Consider the following 16,316-nt stretch of genomic DNA (forward strand, 5'->3'; position numbering starts at 1 on the left):
CATTTCTCTGCAAAAGACTGTCTCTGTCGTCAGAGGCTGAGTTAGATATGATTGTCACAGCGCTGTGAGGGAAACTGAGATGATGTCATTTCTAAATTTCCCTGTGTGGCAACGACAGCTGTGGTTTTGTGAAAACTCATTCGAGTTTCTTTAGGCTGCTCAGTCAAAAAAAGAGGACCCTCAGGTACTGAAATGTCAGACAGTGATGCCATTTCCCAAATGCAAATGTCAAAGGGCAAAGGGCAAAGGGCAAAGGGCAAGACATGTCACAGTGTGACAAGAGATTGGAGGTGAAAGTGCGTTAGTGACCATTACGCAGAGAAAAAGAACAGATGAATGAAGGTGAAAGGTGAGGAAAAATAGCTCTCTTTTTTCATGCATTTTCGTAACTGTCACAGAGGTATGCAAAAAGGAATAGAGAGTTGAGGTTTATTTTAATTATAAACAGCGATTTACTGTAATTTCACTGTAATGTTCTGTATCTTTAGGAGAGCTGTAACAGCTACAGAAAATATCCGGGAACCTGGTTAGTTACAGTAAACGAATTACTTTAAATTTAAATGAAACTTTCTAAACCCAGATGGAGTAAATAAACCACTAGTTGACAGTGTTTTATGGGCAAACGCACTGTCAGTCACGGCTTGTACATTTACAGAGAAGTTCTCTACAGCGTATGTTCCAAAATGTAGCTCTTTCTGCAGTAATGTACTGGAGGGCGACCTCTCATCGAGAATTTCCCAGAATGCTTCGCGTTCCACCTCAGAGCACTGTGAATTAGTAGAGCACTGGTTCCCAGTTAAAATTCACTGGCACATTTACGTTTTTTTACAGTGTTTAGGCTCTGAAGTCAGATGATTTATTTTCACCTGGAGTGTTAGTGTTTGTGTCCTTTGGATTTTCTGGATCTTCTCTAGAGCTCTGCTCTCTTTTCTATAATCACGTTAGGTGGTCACTGTGAGGTCAGAAGGTCTGGACAGTGCTCTGATTGGCCAAGGCCATGTTTGGTTGGTCTAGTTAGCGTTGTGACTGGTCGAAGTTGTGATTGGTTAGTGTTGTGATTGATCAAGGCTATGTTTGACTGATCAGTGAGTGCTGTGATTGGTTGAAACTGTGTTCGGAAGGTCAGTGCAATGCTGTGATTGGTCCAGGCTTTGTTCCGTAGCTCTCCTCAGTGTTGTGACTGGTCAAATGCTCTCGCTCGCAGGAACCGCCGAAGGAAGACGTGGACGACCTGGATCTTCTGGAGCCGCAGCCTGTGGACAAGCCAGGCCACGCCCAGATTCCTGAAGCCACCGCACTACTCCTCAGTGAACATGCGGGAGAGTCCGAAGAGGAGGAGGGAGGCGAGAACGAGGAGGAGCGACGGGTGGAGGAAGAGGAAGAGGAGGACACGGCGACGGCGATTCTGACTGAGATGAATTCCAGTTGCCGTGGTAACCCCGATTACAAGCGGCAGGTGCACAGTCTGGTGGGACATGGTGTGGAGGCTTCGTACAGAGAGCAGAGAGAGGAAGACACTGAGATCAACACTCCCACCTACAGTAACGGAGTGGTGCTGGAACTCAGGCTTGCGGAGGATGACAGCACGGCCGATTGAAAGAAGGCCGCGGAGCAACCAAAAACAGGAGGAGGACTCTCCGAGATGACAGAGGGCAGTCCGGGCTCCTCCGTGGATTTGACTGAACGTGAGGGTTGGATCTGCTCCCTCACGAGGTCTCTTTGCCTCTCCTATGACATCGTTGCCCGCGGCTGCTAAATTGATGGAGGAGCGAGCGAGAGGATAAAAGAATAGTAACTTCACAGTTTACATGCAATACAGAACTCAGAGACAAACAAACAACGAACAGAACCAGTTGGCGTTTAAGTCTAACCTGAGGTTTGTGAATCTATCCAGCCCCTCTAAGACAGAGCCGTTTTAGGGTGCAGCTCTAAGATTTTGGCTTGTTTTGGGTGAGTGTGTGTGTGTGCGTGTGTGTGTGTGTGTGTGCGCGCGCGCGCGCGTGTGTGTGTGTGTGTGTGTGTGTGCGCGCGCGCGCGCGCGTGTGTGTGTGTGTGTGTGTGTGTGTGTGTGTGTGTGTCAGAGCAGATGTGCTCTAACTGAAGTCTTCTCTGTCATAAGGACACAGGAAGTGGGAAGAAACCCAGAGGCCAAGTGATGTGACTCATGGTGCTGAGATGACAGTTCTCTCAACTCTGATGTGGTTATACTCTAAGACCTGTACTGTCCTGGTTCACTTACATACTAAAAACAAACAAGTCAATAAAAGTCTGAGCCCTGAAGTGGGTGGGGATGGGGGGGGGGGGTGGGTTCTTGTGGGTTTTTTTAATGCTTGTGGTTAGTAAAATGTTTTCACGGTTACTTGAAAATCCCTCTAACGTGTCAAGATATGTCACTTTAAAATTGTTTTTAGAGGGTAAATAAATTGACACATATACTAACCGCTCAAAAAAAAAATTGTCATACATTTTGTTGCGGTTTTCACTGATTTTGATCTTTGTATGTATTATAGTGACTGTGGTAAGTATTATCCAAGCTGATATCTTGCGTTTGGTTGATATGCATCTCACCGCAGCGTAATTTGTAGCACTGTACACAACAAACTCACAGATATTGGTCTAGCGGAAATGAATTTATCATATGTGAACCTGTGGTTAAAGGCACATACGCATTGGTGCTGAGAGAAGCAGCTTGTGACATTTCTTAGAACAGGGTCAGACTGCAGCGGAAAGTAGCGCACATGACAAACGAACAAGACACTGAAAGTTTCAGTGCTTGATGAGCACACGCTAGTCTTTATCACAAACGCGTGAAGGTTTTGTTTTGTTTTGTTCAATTACGCTGACCATTCCACACGAAAATTCAGATGATATATTTTCGGTGAAGTATCATAATACGCGACAGATTACAAATATTGTGATGATACCACTCACGCTTTGGGGCCATAAAGGGGAGGTACGGGTCTGCTGTATGTCCAGACGACTGCCCGTGGGGCAGAACACGCAGGACTCAAAGTTCCTCCCCTGGTCAGTGTGCACAGTATCGAAGCAGCTAAACATGCCTTCCACTGAGGCGTCTGCTGCGGTCTCTGCCTCCGGATCCAGGATAGTGAAGTGCCCTGACCCACCCCACTGGCATCCGTGTCCAGAACAAACGGAAGGGAGGAGTCAGCATGGGGGGAGCACCGGGGCCTCATTCAGGGCCAGGTGGTGGAATGCCTCCTGGCATTACTCCCTCCAGACTAAGTCCCTGTATTTTTGTAGCAGCTGAAACAGGGGGGCCACTATGCATCCAAATCCCCGAACAAACCTCTTAGACTATGAGGCGAGGCCCAAGAGGCTTCTGATGTCTTTCCGTGTGGAGGGGATGGGCCGGCCTACCACTGACTGCACTTTGTCCTCCATAGTGCTGATGGTGAGAGGGGCATCCGGTAATACCCACTACAGAGGCTTACTCTCCTTACACTCCCAACAACAGCAGCCACGACGGCTCCCACTGCCGCGTGTCCAGACCATCACAGTTCTCTGTCCAGATCTTCCTTATGGCAGACAGTGTCGCCTCCTCTTCCTCCTCTGTCTGGAGAGCTGAGGGAGAGTGACCCATGCTGTTGAGGGCCTGGTGGAGAGCTGGGGAGTTGGGAGGTGCATAGTGGTGGGTTCTAACTGAGTCCAGCCTGGCACCACATCAAGTCTTACCCAACGTCACCGTTTACCCAGTGTCCACAAGGACAGGGAGGGGAACCCCCCCCTCCACTGTCACAGGCATGTGGCGAAAGTCCCCAACACAGGTCCATCCCCACAACCACCACAGACTCTGGGGAAATGTCATTGTCTGCTTCGGGGGGCGGGGGTGGAGTGAGGCCTGACTCCACTGTCTGTGCTGTTGGGCTCCTCCTGCAGATGACAAACAGAGGGGTTGGGATCCCCACAGCCTCCCCTCTGTGGACCCCTTGTCGTTTCCCGGACCCGCCTTGATCCCTTTGGGCACCGTCTGAGGTGGTGTCCAGCCTTGCCTCGCCCGTACCCCAACACAGCCAAGGTGATGTGCGTGGGTCACGCGCTGTCTGGAGTGACGCAGCCCGTACCAGCTCCGTTACCCCGGTCACCCGCGCAGGCTTTTCTTGGTTTAATATCGGTCCCCACTGCGGCTCTGACCGTGAGCGTACCCTCCCCCCCCGCGGCCGATCCCAGCCGACGCGCTCCATACAATCTCCCTCTCCACCGCCGGCTCCGACGCAGCCTGCAGAGACCATGGGCGCTCCACCTGGACGTGTGTGCGCGGCTCGGTAGGGGACAGAGCCGTGATAAACTGACGTCTCACTAACTCACGCTGTACATCGGGAGGCATGTGAGCAATACGCCCCAGTTGTAATGATACCACTCACGCAGCAGATCGTTTTAAACAGCGGTTTTATTGAATAACACTCGCTCCGTCACTCATTCGGCCGTGGCCCACGCCAAGAACTGTTGCTCACTCACAAAACAAAACCAATGACAGAGAGAGAGAGAGAGAGAGACAGAGAGACGTCTTTTCAGTGCAATCCTTGATAACCTGAGTGACCCCGCCCCCCTCAGCTGTTCTGCCAACCCCGGCAGCGCACGACTGACCCAGTATTCTATGCACTCTGGCTATTGGCAGAGAGCAGGGCAATGGGCAGACTGGACTGTGTGAACACAGCACAGTGCACACAACACCAAACAAAACACAGGTCATTACAATATGACACAGCCAATGCGTCTGGCGGTGAGATGAGGGAACAAAGCACTGTTTTGTTTTGCCATTGTGAGACCTAACTTTTACAAACCCCATTTGCACTTAAGTGGTAAGCATACAATTAAATTTAAAAGATAATCAGACAAAAAAGACAAAAAGAGGGCAGGGCCGCTGTGATGTCTGATCAAAAATTTAATTCGTCTGTTCTCAGTTTTTATTACTCCGTATCCCTGGAACAGTAACCTCTTGAGAGAGTTACCTCATATTCCACCGAATTTATGGCACTGGTTTTTTAGAGGAGATGATTGTTCAGTTGTCGCCACGAGGATTGAAATAGTGCAATACGTACTTGCATCCACTAGAGGGAGCCAGTAGTCGGGTTTGACTGGGTTAAAGTATTACTGTCTTTACCGAATTGCCACAGGATGGAGGGCAGAGAATGTAATGAGACGCCAGACTCATATGTGGAGAACCATAGCCACAGAAAAAAAAACAAAAAAACAAAGAACAATAACAACAAAAATGGTTTTAGTTGTTTTTAATTTACAACAATACGTTTTCAACCATAACTCTCATTAAGAGATCATCAGGCATCTGAGGGCAGCTTTTTCATACTCAGTGCCGATGTTTGGTGAGACACAGTTGGGTATGGCGACAGCATCTCTGTCCGCGGTTAACAGTCCTTGTTACGTAATAACGTTTGCGTAAATTTGATTGTCAGTGGACTCTTCTGGCGTGGCCAAGTAGTGAGGATGAGGTCTGTAAAAACATGAAAGACACGTATAAATGAGAGTGACAATTTAATATAAGCATTGTTAGTCCAGCATGCTGCCCCCATGAACGTTTCACGTACGAAGGAGCTATTACCTTCAAACGGGAGCAAGCTTGCGATGCAATGTCAATGCAATATCAATTATACGTAACTTTCCTCACAGGATATCTGGTCTGTGTAGTTACACATGTTCTCATCTCAAAGCGATTCTTGTGCATTGTATCTCACGAGACGTTTTGACGTTTAGAGCCGTTGTCTTTTAAACTGGATCGATGATTCCCCGGTCCATTCACACAGCTGACAGTAAACGACCGATAACCTGGCGAACGAGAATGACTTAACGACTTGAAACGTAATGATGTCATTCACTGTTCAGCTGTGAATAATTTGAAAGCAATTTTGGCGTCTGGAGTAATTAAAACGCAGTAAACGACTACCGCCCAACAAATTCAGCAGTGCTGAATTAACTGTGGCCCAGATTTAGTCGATATAAAGGCACTCTCAGAGGTAATTTAATTATGGCTAATTTGATGCGTGCCGCGTCAACTGTTGATTCAGCGGTGTGCTTTTTCAATTTTGTTGCTTTGTGCCAGATTTGGAGAGAAGAGAGAATCTACTGCTTTCTTCTAAAGGTCTGTTTGCATAACTGTGTTCACTTCAGTCAAGGGCCAAAGATATGTAATATTATTTAATATTATTTAAAACAACAACAATAACAACAACAAAAACAACAATGATAATAACAACAACAACAACAATAATAATAATGATGATGATGATGATGATGATGATGATGATGATGATAATAATAATAATAATAATAATAATAATAATAATAATAATAATAATGATGATAATGAGGCTCCTACCTGTGCTGTAAATCTCCGGGGTCTTTGTTTGGGCCGAGGGTCGCGGCCCATGCTAAGTTCTCATAGACCGGATCTGAATGAATCGGAGGGCTTGGAACGGGATCTGGATTCTGTGAAGCGCTGTCAGCATAAACGATGGTGTCTGTGCTCCTCTGATCCTCCGACAGCGCGTTTTTGCGTCTGGAACACGTGTAAACCAGTGCGCCAGTGAAACCACTCAAAACCAGCAGTCCCAGTGGCACACCCACACTCAGTCCCACGATCAGTGGGGTGGGTGGGACTGACGTAGAGTTGGGAGAAAAGGTACTGTTTGAATCCATAGTCTGTGAATACGCAAAACCGAGCAAACAACATTAATAACACAGTAATAACAGTTCCACAGTCTATTAATTACAATTACATTCATGGCTTTTGTCTCCCGTTGGTCTTGCATCAGACATCCAGTGCAGTACACAGCACAGAAGTCATTTACTGGGGTAAAAATCACACGAACGATTCCACATTTCTCAGACATTTGTCCAAAGTAATTTATGCTTCTTAAGTTGAAGTGTTTGTGTCTCACCTTTCTCAGGTGCTGTAGCCTGGTCCTGTCGTCCAGTGAAGAGCGCGGTTTAAAATGTCCTCCCAGGCCGTGGCTGGTCACTGCTATGTCCCCCGTCGCGCTGAGAACAAAAAAAAGGATACATATCATTCCAGCACTTCCTCTTCACACTAAAGCTGTGTCGTAAAGCGTGTTCTGACACAACAAAACCACAATACAGGATCCAACAAGTGTGTGTGTGTGTGTGTGTGTGTGTGTGTGTGTGTTTGTGTGTTTGCGCACACTGACAGTGTGTCTAAAGTGCAAGTCGAATGCAGTACAATTATAATAAACTAATGCAAACACAAATGGCATTTAGGGAACAATGGAAGCTGAAGTCATTTCATGTCCATTTCTAGGAAGGTAGAATGCAGCCTCTAGCAACGGCACATGCATGTAATCTGATTTATGTAATCCCACATACGTGAGAATTGGAATTTGCAGCGCACTGATTGGAGAACAATTATTCCTCCAGGTGAATACGTCACCAAAAACGTTTGACCTCTTCCCTGTCGGTCAAAATTCCTTTAGAAACCTATTCAGTTACGGGCAACTAACAGAAAGCTCAGGGTGGCATACCTGGAAGTCATCTCGTTTCCTCTGTGAGGGGTTAAGTGACATGAATGAGTCAGCAATGGCGTATTGACAAACGCCAACAGTGTGCACTCTGTACCAAGAGTCAGGCTTTGCTTCTCTGCGCGCGTTCTACGGTCGTCTTTTTGCATTTAGCAACGTTATGGGGTGAACCTTTGGAAATGTCAAATTTGAACTTTCATCGGTTTTTCATGAACTCTTTTAACGTCACCTTCTTTAGACAGTCAGTGATGATGGGACACAGTTAGGACAGAAAAATGTCATTTAAAACCTTTTCTGAAACTATAATGAAATATCAAACCACTTTCTTTCACATTTGTGGTAGCTAGCATTGGTAGAGAAGCTCTGCATGATAGTTTGCAACATTGTGTTGTTTTCCTGTTTGCTTTGAATGAATTTCTTATAAGTTGCTTTGTTGAGTGTTTGTGCAGTGTAACTATAACAGTGAGTTTTTATTTTGTAAGATTGGGGCGTCTGCTGTTCAGTGACTGAAGCTTAAAACACTCAAACGCTTTTGGGCTCTGATCTTAGAGAGGCTGGCCAGTGCGCTGCTCATGATTGAACTGAAACTTGTTTGGATTATCACAAGAGCAACGTTTTTAGGTCGTTCCAGTACAGAACTGACCAGAGAAAAGAACGAGAAAAAAGGTTTGTAAATCCCCCACCCCCAGCCCCCGTCCCATGTGAAGTTTGAAACATGAGATGTTCAGAGTGTCCACATGACGACCCCAGCAGAGCCCAGATCCTGGTGTGATGAGCTTCCTGTCTGTATCGAGTGTGTGTGTGTGTGTGTGTGTGTGTGTGCGCACACTCATCTCAGGAGTCTGTTCTCTGTTCTTTTTGGTCTTTGCAGAACGAGGAAGAAAGACTTTTTTCTTTTATCACTGACTGCTGAAGAAGAACTGTGTAAATTGGGACCTTTTTTGTATGCTCTTCAGGGATCATGATATACAGTGAGAGCACTGACCTGAAATCAGTTTTTCTGCCATTTGTGATCCTAATTAATAAAACAATATGACCATAAAGAGCTGATTTCAGCGTGGTATTCTTACGCTGAGATTCTTCATACAAAAAAACAAAACAAAACTTAAACAGAGCTCATATTTATAAAAAAATGTGTTCTGGGGTTTGCCCAGTATAGCTTTGTAAAGCTAGAGAAACTCAGATGCTTATTGTGTGTATTGCTGAACTGAAAGCAGCTAAGTTAAGATACCATTGTTTGTCGTTAATGAGTTGTTCTCCTTTGCAGGCATTGTATCCACTCAGGGGTGGGTGAGATTAAAGGAACACAAACCACAACCTCCAACTGCAGCAGAGTATGCAGCAGAATACCAACCTTTTTTTGGTTCTGTGCCTTGCAAACAAACCTTGTTGATTTAAAAGCGCAATGTAGATGCAGTTAGGCATGCACACAGAAAGGAGACTAAAAACAAAAACTGTGTCATTACATTTTAAAACACAGGGTATAACACACGTGCATACTTGCTGCTATGTTTTTGACGTACATTTATCAGAGTTCCTTTTTTGGTGGGGGGGGGGGGGGGGGGGTCGACATCTTTTTAATCAGTATTGATGGTTTTAGCACCTATCTGTTTATTCGTGAGGTTCCTAATACGTGTCAAGTTATTGTAAGAAGAATTCGCCAGATGGCGATAGAGAGACGCATTTAGATTTACATAAAGAGAGCGCTTTCGAACGGGATACTGTAGAACACTGTTACTAGAGAGAGAGAGGGAAGAAAGTCAGGACTTTTCTCGGATTTCTCCGTTAACACTAAAGAAATCAATCAGACAAGGACGCCGCCGTCTCCCCTCAGACATGTCCGTGTCCTTACGTCTATACAACCATAAGAACGTCAAGGATACCGGAGAACGTCCAGCTGGACCATGAGTAGGAAAAACCGGGACACACACACTGGAGAGACAGACAAAGGAGAGATCCATTGTCCTAAAAGGCTACAGAATAAGAAGACCAAATAGTTCTGGACAGTTTTCAAGTTCTTTGCTTGTCTGACTCTTACACTGAGAGTTTATCTTTAAAATGCATTATAGGTAGTTCCGTATGCAGCAGTCCCGTGTTAAAAACTAAATACGGTGACAACGGATCTATGCTCTTGGGACCACAAGGAAGAAGACAGGGCGAGCTTAATATGAAGCAGTAAAACAGTCGTTGTCTCGGAGAAGAAAAACATTCTGTAAAACCCGAGAATCTGATTTGCTTCGCAGGACGTTACATCTGGACATTATGGGGTGAGTTCAGTCTTTTTTTTTTTTTTTTGGTGACGACGTTTTCTGTTATTTCAGACAGAAAGAGATGAAGTTAGTAGGGACAGACTTTCGGTATCTGGAAGTATCGACAGACAAGTAAAAAGGGTATCTAATGACAAGAACTAGCGGAGATTTATGTTTTCATCCACTCGAAAGTGTCTGCTCCGTTGCACGGAGTATTGTGAAAGATCGTGAGTGTGTCATAAACACATGAAATATGGTTTGGTGTAGGTTTTAATGTGAGTTTAGGCGTATCTGAACCACATAAAAACATTTAAAAAATGTTGTTGCAGCTGTAGTTTTGGACGCAGTGCGTATGCTTACAGTATTCTTCTCATAAAATAGGCTTTAAATGACCTTAAATGTCTCTGCTGTTAAGATTTCAGCAGTTTGACAGCATGCAAAGCGTTTCTATCAACGACATCCATTTGTTTATAAGTGTATTGGCGCATTAATTTATGCAAATATCGTTTTATTTATGAGACGTAATCCGTTGACATTAATGAAGTGGCACTGGGTTGTAGGCCCGTTCCCAAGTGGCCCAAACGTAGTCTCGTTCCAAACACTTTTGGTCAAGTTCCGAAGTTTGTGTCCTACTTCCAGACACATTTAAAGAAACTGCTCGAAATTTCTCAGTACCTTCTTTTTTTTTTTTAAATCACATTCCTCGTTATGTGACTGAAATGTTCTGTGTTTGATCAGTAATCAACGTAAGGGAGCTGCTTTGTCCCGCTGACGTTTATGCTTCTAAGTTTTAAAATAGAACTTTGAGAGAACTGTTTCTGGAGAACCGTCGTCTCTTTTGCCGCTTGGGCTGCTGCCTGACCGGTTGCGATGACAAATACTCCCTGATGTCACTGCTGAATCTGGAGTGTTTCACACACAGTTGGAAACATCTGAATAACCAGAGGGTTGTAGGTTTGATCCCCAATGGTGACAGTTCACTGCTGATGTAATGATCGGAACCTCAAGGTTACCAGAGAGACCTACAACCTCACACACAGAAGGTGGTAATTCTAATCGTCCTGGATACTAGTGTCACCTAAATGAATAAACTCTTTGCTCTGAACTCCGATGTCACTCAGAGTCCGCCCCAAGCTGTCGTCTGTCTTCTGACCCTTCTGAGGCCTCCTTGGGGTTTGGATGGGTGGTGGGTTTGATATATACATATATTTAAAAAAAAAAAACAAAAAAAAACTTAGGACACCTTTACACATTTGTTTCCTTCACTCTCACCACAGAGAAGAAGTCTCACCTGTGCTGTAAATATGAACCCAGCATCCAGAGACAGGTAGGAGGGTACAGAGTTCGGAGCGCTGTACTCCATCTCTCTGTCTCCGCTTGTCTGCTCTCCACCCCTCTGTCGATTCCTTTTCTCCGTTCGCTTCCATCTCGTCCTTTTCTTTTCTTTTCTTTTTTCTCGTCCTCTGCTCATGTAAGACGATTACTTTTGTTTTGTGTCTTCTGTCGAATCTGTGAATGTAGAGCGTTTGTCTCCATAGCAACAATTATGTAAAGTTGACATCAACTGTTCTGTTTGTTTTGTTTTGTTTTGTTTTTTTCCTTTTTGTTCATCGTTGTAGTCGCTGCAGACTGTCAGTTCATCCTTCCTGGAATAAAGGATGAGGGAAAGGAAAAAAAAAACTTTATGAATTATATTAACATCCCAGAAAATTCAGCTAATACAGCTGTTTTTTTTTCCAACTGTTTGATGAATGACTTTTGGGTGTCATCTCAGAGTACCCTGCTTGTGCTGTTAAAATACAGGAGGCCTGCTTAAGTAGGACAAACAGTGTCTGCTTGCCTGGGTCCACTGACCCTTTCGTAGCACTGGAGAAAGTGCTGGAAGCCCTGAAATCATTTCAAATGTGATAAAACATGCATTAGATGTAGTGATGGAATCCAGGCTTGCTGTAATGTTTTGACTCTTGACTGTACTGCTCAGAGCTGGAACGTCTTCTAGAGCCGCTCCAGGAAACTTGAACCCTCTTTGGAGAAGAGAGTAGCTACACCTCACTTCTGTTCTGCAGAAGCTAATTTGTGACACACGGATGAAGATAACGTTGACTGTTTTGAGTAGAGGTGTCTGTTATCATGTCCGTTGCCTTTTAAAATTGGAATTAATTGCCGTGAAATTGTTTGGCAGGGGATGTTCTCAATCGAATCTAACCATCTTCCCACACAGTCGTCATTAGCTTATCTGTAGTGTTGATCATATCGGTTCAGTGCCCCTCAGTGCCAAAATAGTTCACAGCTCAGCTATCAGCTGGGCACAGATACCATATTGTGTTTGTGTGTGTGTGTGTGTGTGTGCGTGTGCGTGTGTGTGGGTGTGTTTATATGTGCATGTGTTCACGAGCATGTGTTCACGAGTTTGTGTGTGTGTGTGTGTGTGTGTGTGTGTGTGCGTTCTGCCTTGTGCGTCTTGCTGTGGAATGAGTGTACACAGTTACTCACAGTGAATTGACAAGACTGAGAGAGCCTGTACGGTTCCACTCTCACCACGCATTAAACTCTCTCTCAGAGTTCATTTAACACTGAGATATTAACTCTCTGAGAGTTCATTTAACACTGGGACATTTACCATGCAGGCTGAGAGGGTTCTCCCTGAGAGGCTATGTAAATATCAGCGTATAAGTGGATTAATACCAGCTGGGCTCACAAGCATCTTATGCTTGATATTAACTGGGAAGTGAGACGTATGAGGGGTCTCTGACTCTCCGCTCTCATTGGCCCAGCTTGTGGCAGGGGCTAAACTCATTTACTGGGATGGGGGGGGGGGGGGGATAACGCATGTGGAGAGGGGTTGATATCACACCGGTGGTAATTGTTAAATGGAAGGAAACAGGATCTGAATGGATGTTTGGGCACGGAGCCAGTCGCAGAACCGTCTCTCAGGTTACCCTGAAATTCCTCATTTGATTTGACCTCACATAGGGGGGAAAAAACCCCCCCAGCAACAACAACAACTAAAAATGCTCTAGTGAAAGACAGCAACAGAGCTTCAGTTGTCTGAAACGTTTATACACGTTCATCGAAGCCCTCCATACTCACAGGAGGAAAAAGAAAAAAAAAAAAAAAGAGGTGATTAATTATAGATTGGAGTAGATGCCAAGCCAAGGTCATAGCCAATACCGCGGATATCCAGCACGCTGTTGTCGGCTGGTTCTAATGGTGTCTGGGCTTATTACCTGGCCGGCTATCAGTTCTCATCACCCCCCCCCCCCCTTCCTCTGAATGGAACGAGGGGCATTAGCATAGCGCTTTGTGCTCTCTCCGCAGGCCGTCCTGCGTGTTTTGGCCTCGTCGGAGGGGTCGACCGTATCCCTGGCAGCACTGATGTGAATTTCTACCGGCCGGAGAGGGATTTGTCCCGATTACACGGCTCTGATCAGCTGGAAGCTCTTTGGCCAAAACATTATATTCGTTTTTTTGCGGTACATTATTTTATGGAGCATAGGGGGAGAGAAAAACAATAATAATAATAATAATAATAATAAAGAGTGTTTTCTGTTCCAGCTCATCGATGGGACTGGAGGGAAGGCTGTGAGTGGTGGTTTGGCTTTTCCGTTGACTGTTAAAATGAGTTTCATACCTCAGTGCCCTGGTATCTCTGCTCTCGGGTCTGTCTTTTGAGAGGTCTCCTGGACCGTGACTGTTTTCTCGTGTACTGTTTTCTGCTCCTTCCAGAACCTTCTACCTCTTAAAGACAGTAGACCCAGGTGTTCCTGGAGGACTGCTCTGTCCATGTTTTATGGAATGTCAGCTAAGTGTGGGACTTCTGTTTTTTTCTTTTTTACTCCATTAGAGGGGTTTTTTTCTTTCTTTTTTTTTTTTTTTTGGTCAACTCAGCAACTCATATCTAGCTTGACCGGAATATGTATGCTTTTGCGTTTCTGAATTTGCATTTCCTTGCCATTTTGAAAAAAACACTCAGTTTCGCCTCTTTCTTCCGGTGCTCACGCGTCGGGTTTGTCGTCATTGGCCTGTTCTTTGAATCAGGCCGCAGATGTGACTCACGGAGAAATTAAATCCTAGAGTAAATGAGGACGCTCCCTTAGTTAAATGTCACTTGGATAAAAGGATATTTGAGACGTGACATTCCTGACCGAGCCCAGACAGTCACCCAGGACGTTTCCGTGTTACGCGGCATTGCCGGTCAGGAGACAGCAACCAGGAAAACAAGAGGCTGTTGAAATCAGAGGATTCTCTTGTGTCGCACGACACACACCGAGTCGTCAAATCTGCTTCATTTTTTTTACTGTCTAGTACGCCCGTTTGCTGTCTGGGAGCAGATGACATCAGGCGGTGTCTATTGGTTCCTGTCAAAACAAGCAGCCAATCAGTGTCAATTAAGCCTTGAGCTCTTCTGTAGAGTTCGTTTTCTGTGACTAATAGTGGTCTGTTTTGAACATATGCAAAAAACTGCCCTCCCTTGAGAGGGGATCTTTTCACTTTAAAAAAAAAAAAAAAAAAGTTAGATCAGTTTTATAATAACTATATCTTACCTCATAGCTTTAAATTTTTTTTTTCTAACTCAGCACGAAAGTTTCACCTAGAAAGCGTTGGCAAAGACGAGATAGTTGAGTTTCGTCTAAAAAACTGTGACGTCAACTTGCCTTATGGTTTTCAGCTGACCAACCTTTTTATTATTATTTTTTTTCATATTATTACAGTATATTCTGCCACAAAATCAGAAATGCTTACCAAACACAGGGCGTTTAGTCCCCGGCAGTGTGAGAAAGCGGAAGGATGGGGGGTGGGGGATGGGGGGGGGGCTTGGGCCCTCATCTCAGAACTTCACAGAAGCGCGTGGCGTAACTGAAAAACGTTTTAATTGATTTGATACCCAGTCCCTGTCCGTCAGTCTCTCTGAGTCATACCCGTCGCTCAGAGTCTCTCGAGAGTGTTCTTTCCCCCTCTTTTTTAGCCATTATTATTTCTACAGGGGTTATTCCGGAATATTCTAACTTGATGCAGACGGCTGAATGGAAACAGAAAGCTGGAGGGGGCTGTGTAATTGGTCCAAGGGCATTTCAGACTGGTATGACTGGACTGAGTGGGGCGGCGTGGGGGCCTTTGAAAGGCCTTTAAGACGGGGAATGAAACCTCTAATGGAAGATCAAACAGACGATCGCTGTTATTACTACTCAAGGGGTGAATCATCCAGCACACACGTCTGTCTTTGATCCGCATTTGAACGTATCGTGTAACTCAGATTAAGAGTGCTGATGGGGAATCAGTTGATGCCTCTCATAATCTTTATAATGCATATGATTTGGACCAGTGACAGCTGACCCTAGATCAGCACTCTTTCTTTGATACATTTGGTCGCTGACATCAGTTCTGTGTTCCGCTCCTTATAAGGCTGAGGCTAACTCACTAGTTTAGATTGGTTATTTATTTATTTATTTATTTACTTGTCTGTCTGTCTGTTTGTTTGTTTGTTTGTTCACAGAGAGCAGCCCCTCTTCAGCACTAAAGCGCACGTCTTTCAGATCGATCCGGCCACGAAGCGGAACTGGATCCCCGCGAGCAAACACGCCGTCACCGTCTCCTTCTTCTACGATGCCAACAGGAGCGTTTATCGCATCATCAGCGTCGGGGGCACCAAGGTGAAAGATGGCGTCCTAGCCCTCAGGACAAATAAAGCTTCATTCGCGGGTTGTTTCTATGGCATTTCTCGGTTACCTCGGCGCTGATTTGTGAGGATGCTTTGGATACTCAAGATTTCTTGCAGAGAGAGTGATGGATGCCTGTTCCCAAGTGTCATCTTGACCGTACCTCTGACAATACGAACGCGTTTGCGTGCTAGCACTCGGTGAAAGAGGGGACAAAGACCTTGGATGAGAATTTACGTCACAGTTACCGCTAACAGGTTTTTGAGCGCGGGCAACTTTAGAGTCGAGATTACTCGAAAACCAGTGATGTCACATGGGGGAAAAAAAAAACATGATTCTTTATCAGTGCACGTTGATATAAGCACCCTTTTTTCCACTGTCAGTAAATGTTTTTTTTTCCACCGTCAGTAAATAGGGTTTTTTTCACCGTCAGTAAATGGGGTTGCCAGCACTGGCGCGGTCGTAACCTGGTGCTAATGTGATGTAATGGTTTTATGTACGGCGTTAATGAATGTGTCCGCTGTCGCTGCGTTTCTCTCTCACGCAGGCCATCATCAACAGCACCATCACTCCCAACATGACCTTCACAAAGACATCGCAGAAGTTTGGCCAGTGGGCAGACAGCCGTGCCAACACCGTCTATGGTCTGGGCTTCTCCACGGAACAGCAGCTGCAGCAGGTATGTGGGGTGCTGGCCCAGATACGGGTCCCCGTCTGTGACATTTCAGACCAGTCTGTAAAACTACAGTCGCCCGTCCACCCGTGGGACGAGCCCTTTGTGTATAATGTCTTACAGAATAGATTACAGAATAGATTACAGAATAGATTAACAAAACGCTAAAGAAATAGCATAGTTACCAACGCTTTTCTAATCCATTTACTCAACTCCAAATCCGAGAATG

The 16,316-nt window shown here is 45.2% G+C and overlaps 1 protein-coding gene across 1 annotated transcript in view; it reads left to right on the top strand.

Annotated features, from left to right (window-relative positions):
- Positions 1-11,061: 11,061 nt before the first annotated feature.
- The window catches only part of homer3b (homer scaffold protein 3b), a 16,584-nt gene continuing 11,329 nt past the window's right edge, over positions 11,062-16,316 (top strand). The window contains exons 1-3 of the mRNA XM_030784682.1: positions 11,062-11,084; positions 15,252-15,408; positions 15,962-16,093. Of these exons, the coding sequence (XP_030640542.1) occupies positions 11,062-11,084; positions 15,252-15,408; positions 15,962-16,093 (312 nt within the window). The remainder of the gene's footprint in view (positions 11,085-15,251; positions 15,409-15,961; positions 16,094-16,316) is intronic.

This window comes from Chanos chanos, chromosome 9 (assembly GCF_902362185.1).
Source record: "Chanos chanos chromosome 9, fChaCha1.1, whole genome shotgun sequence".
Lineage (NCBI taxonomy): Eukaryota > Metazoa > Chordata > Actinopteri > Gonorynchiformes > Chanidae > Chanos > Chanos chanos.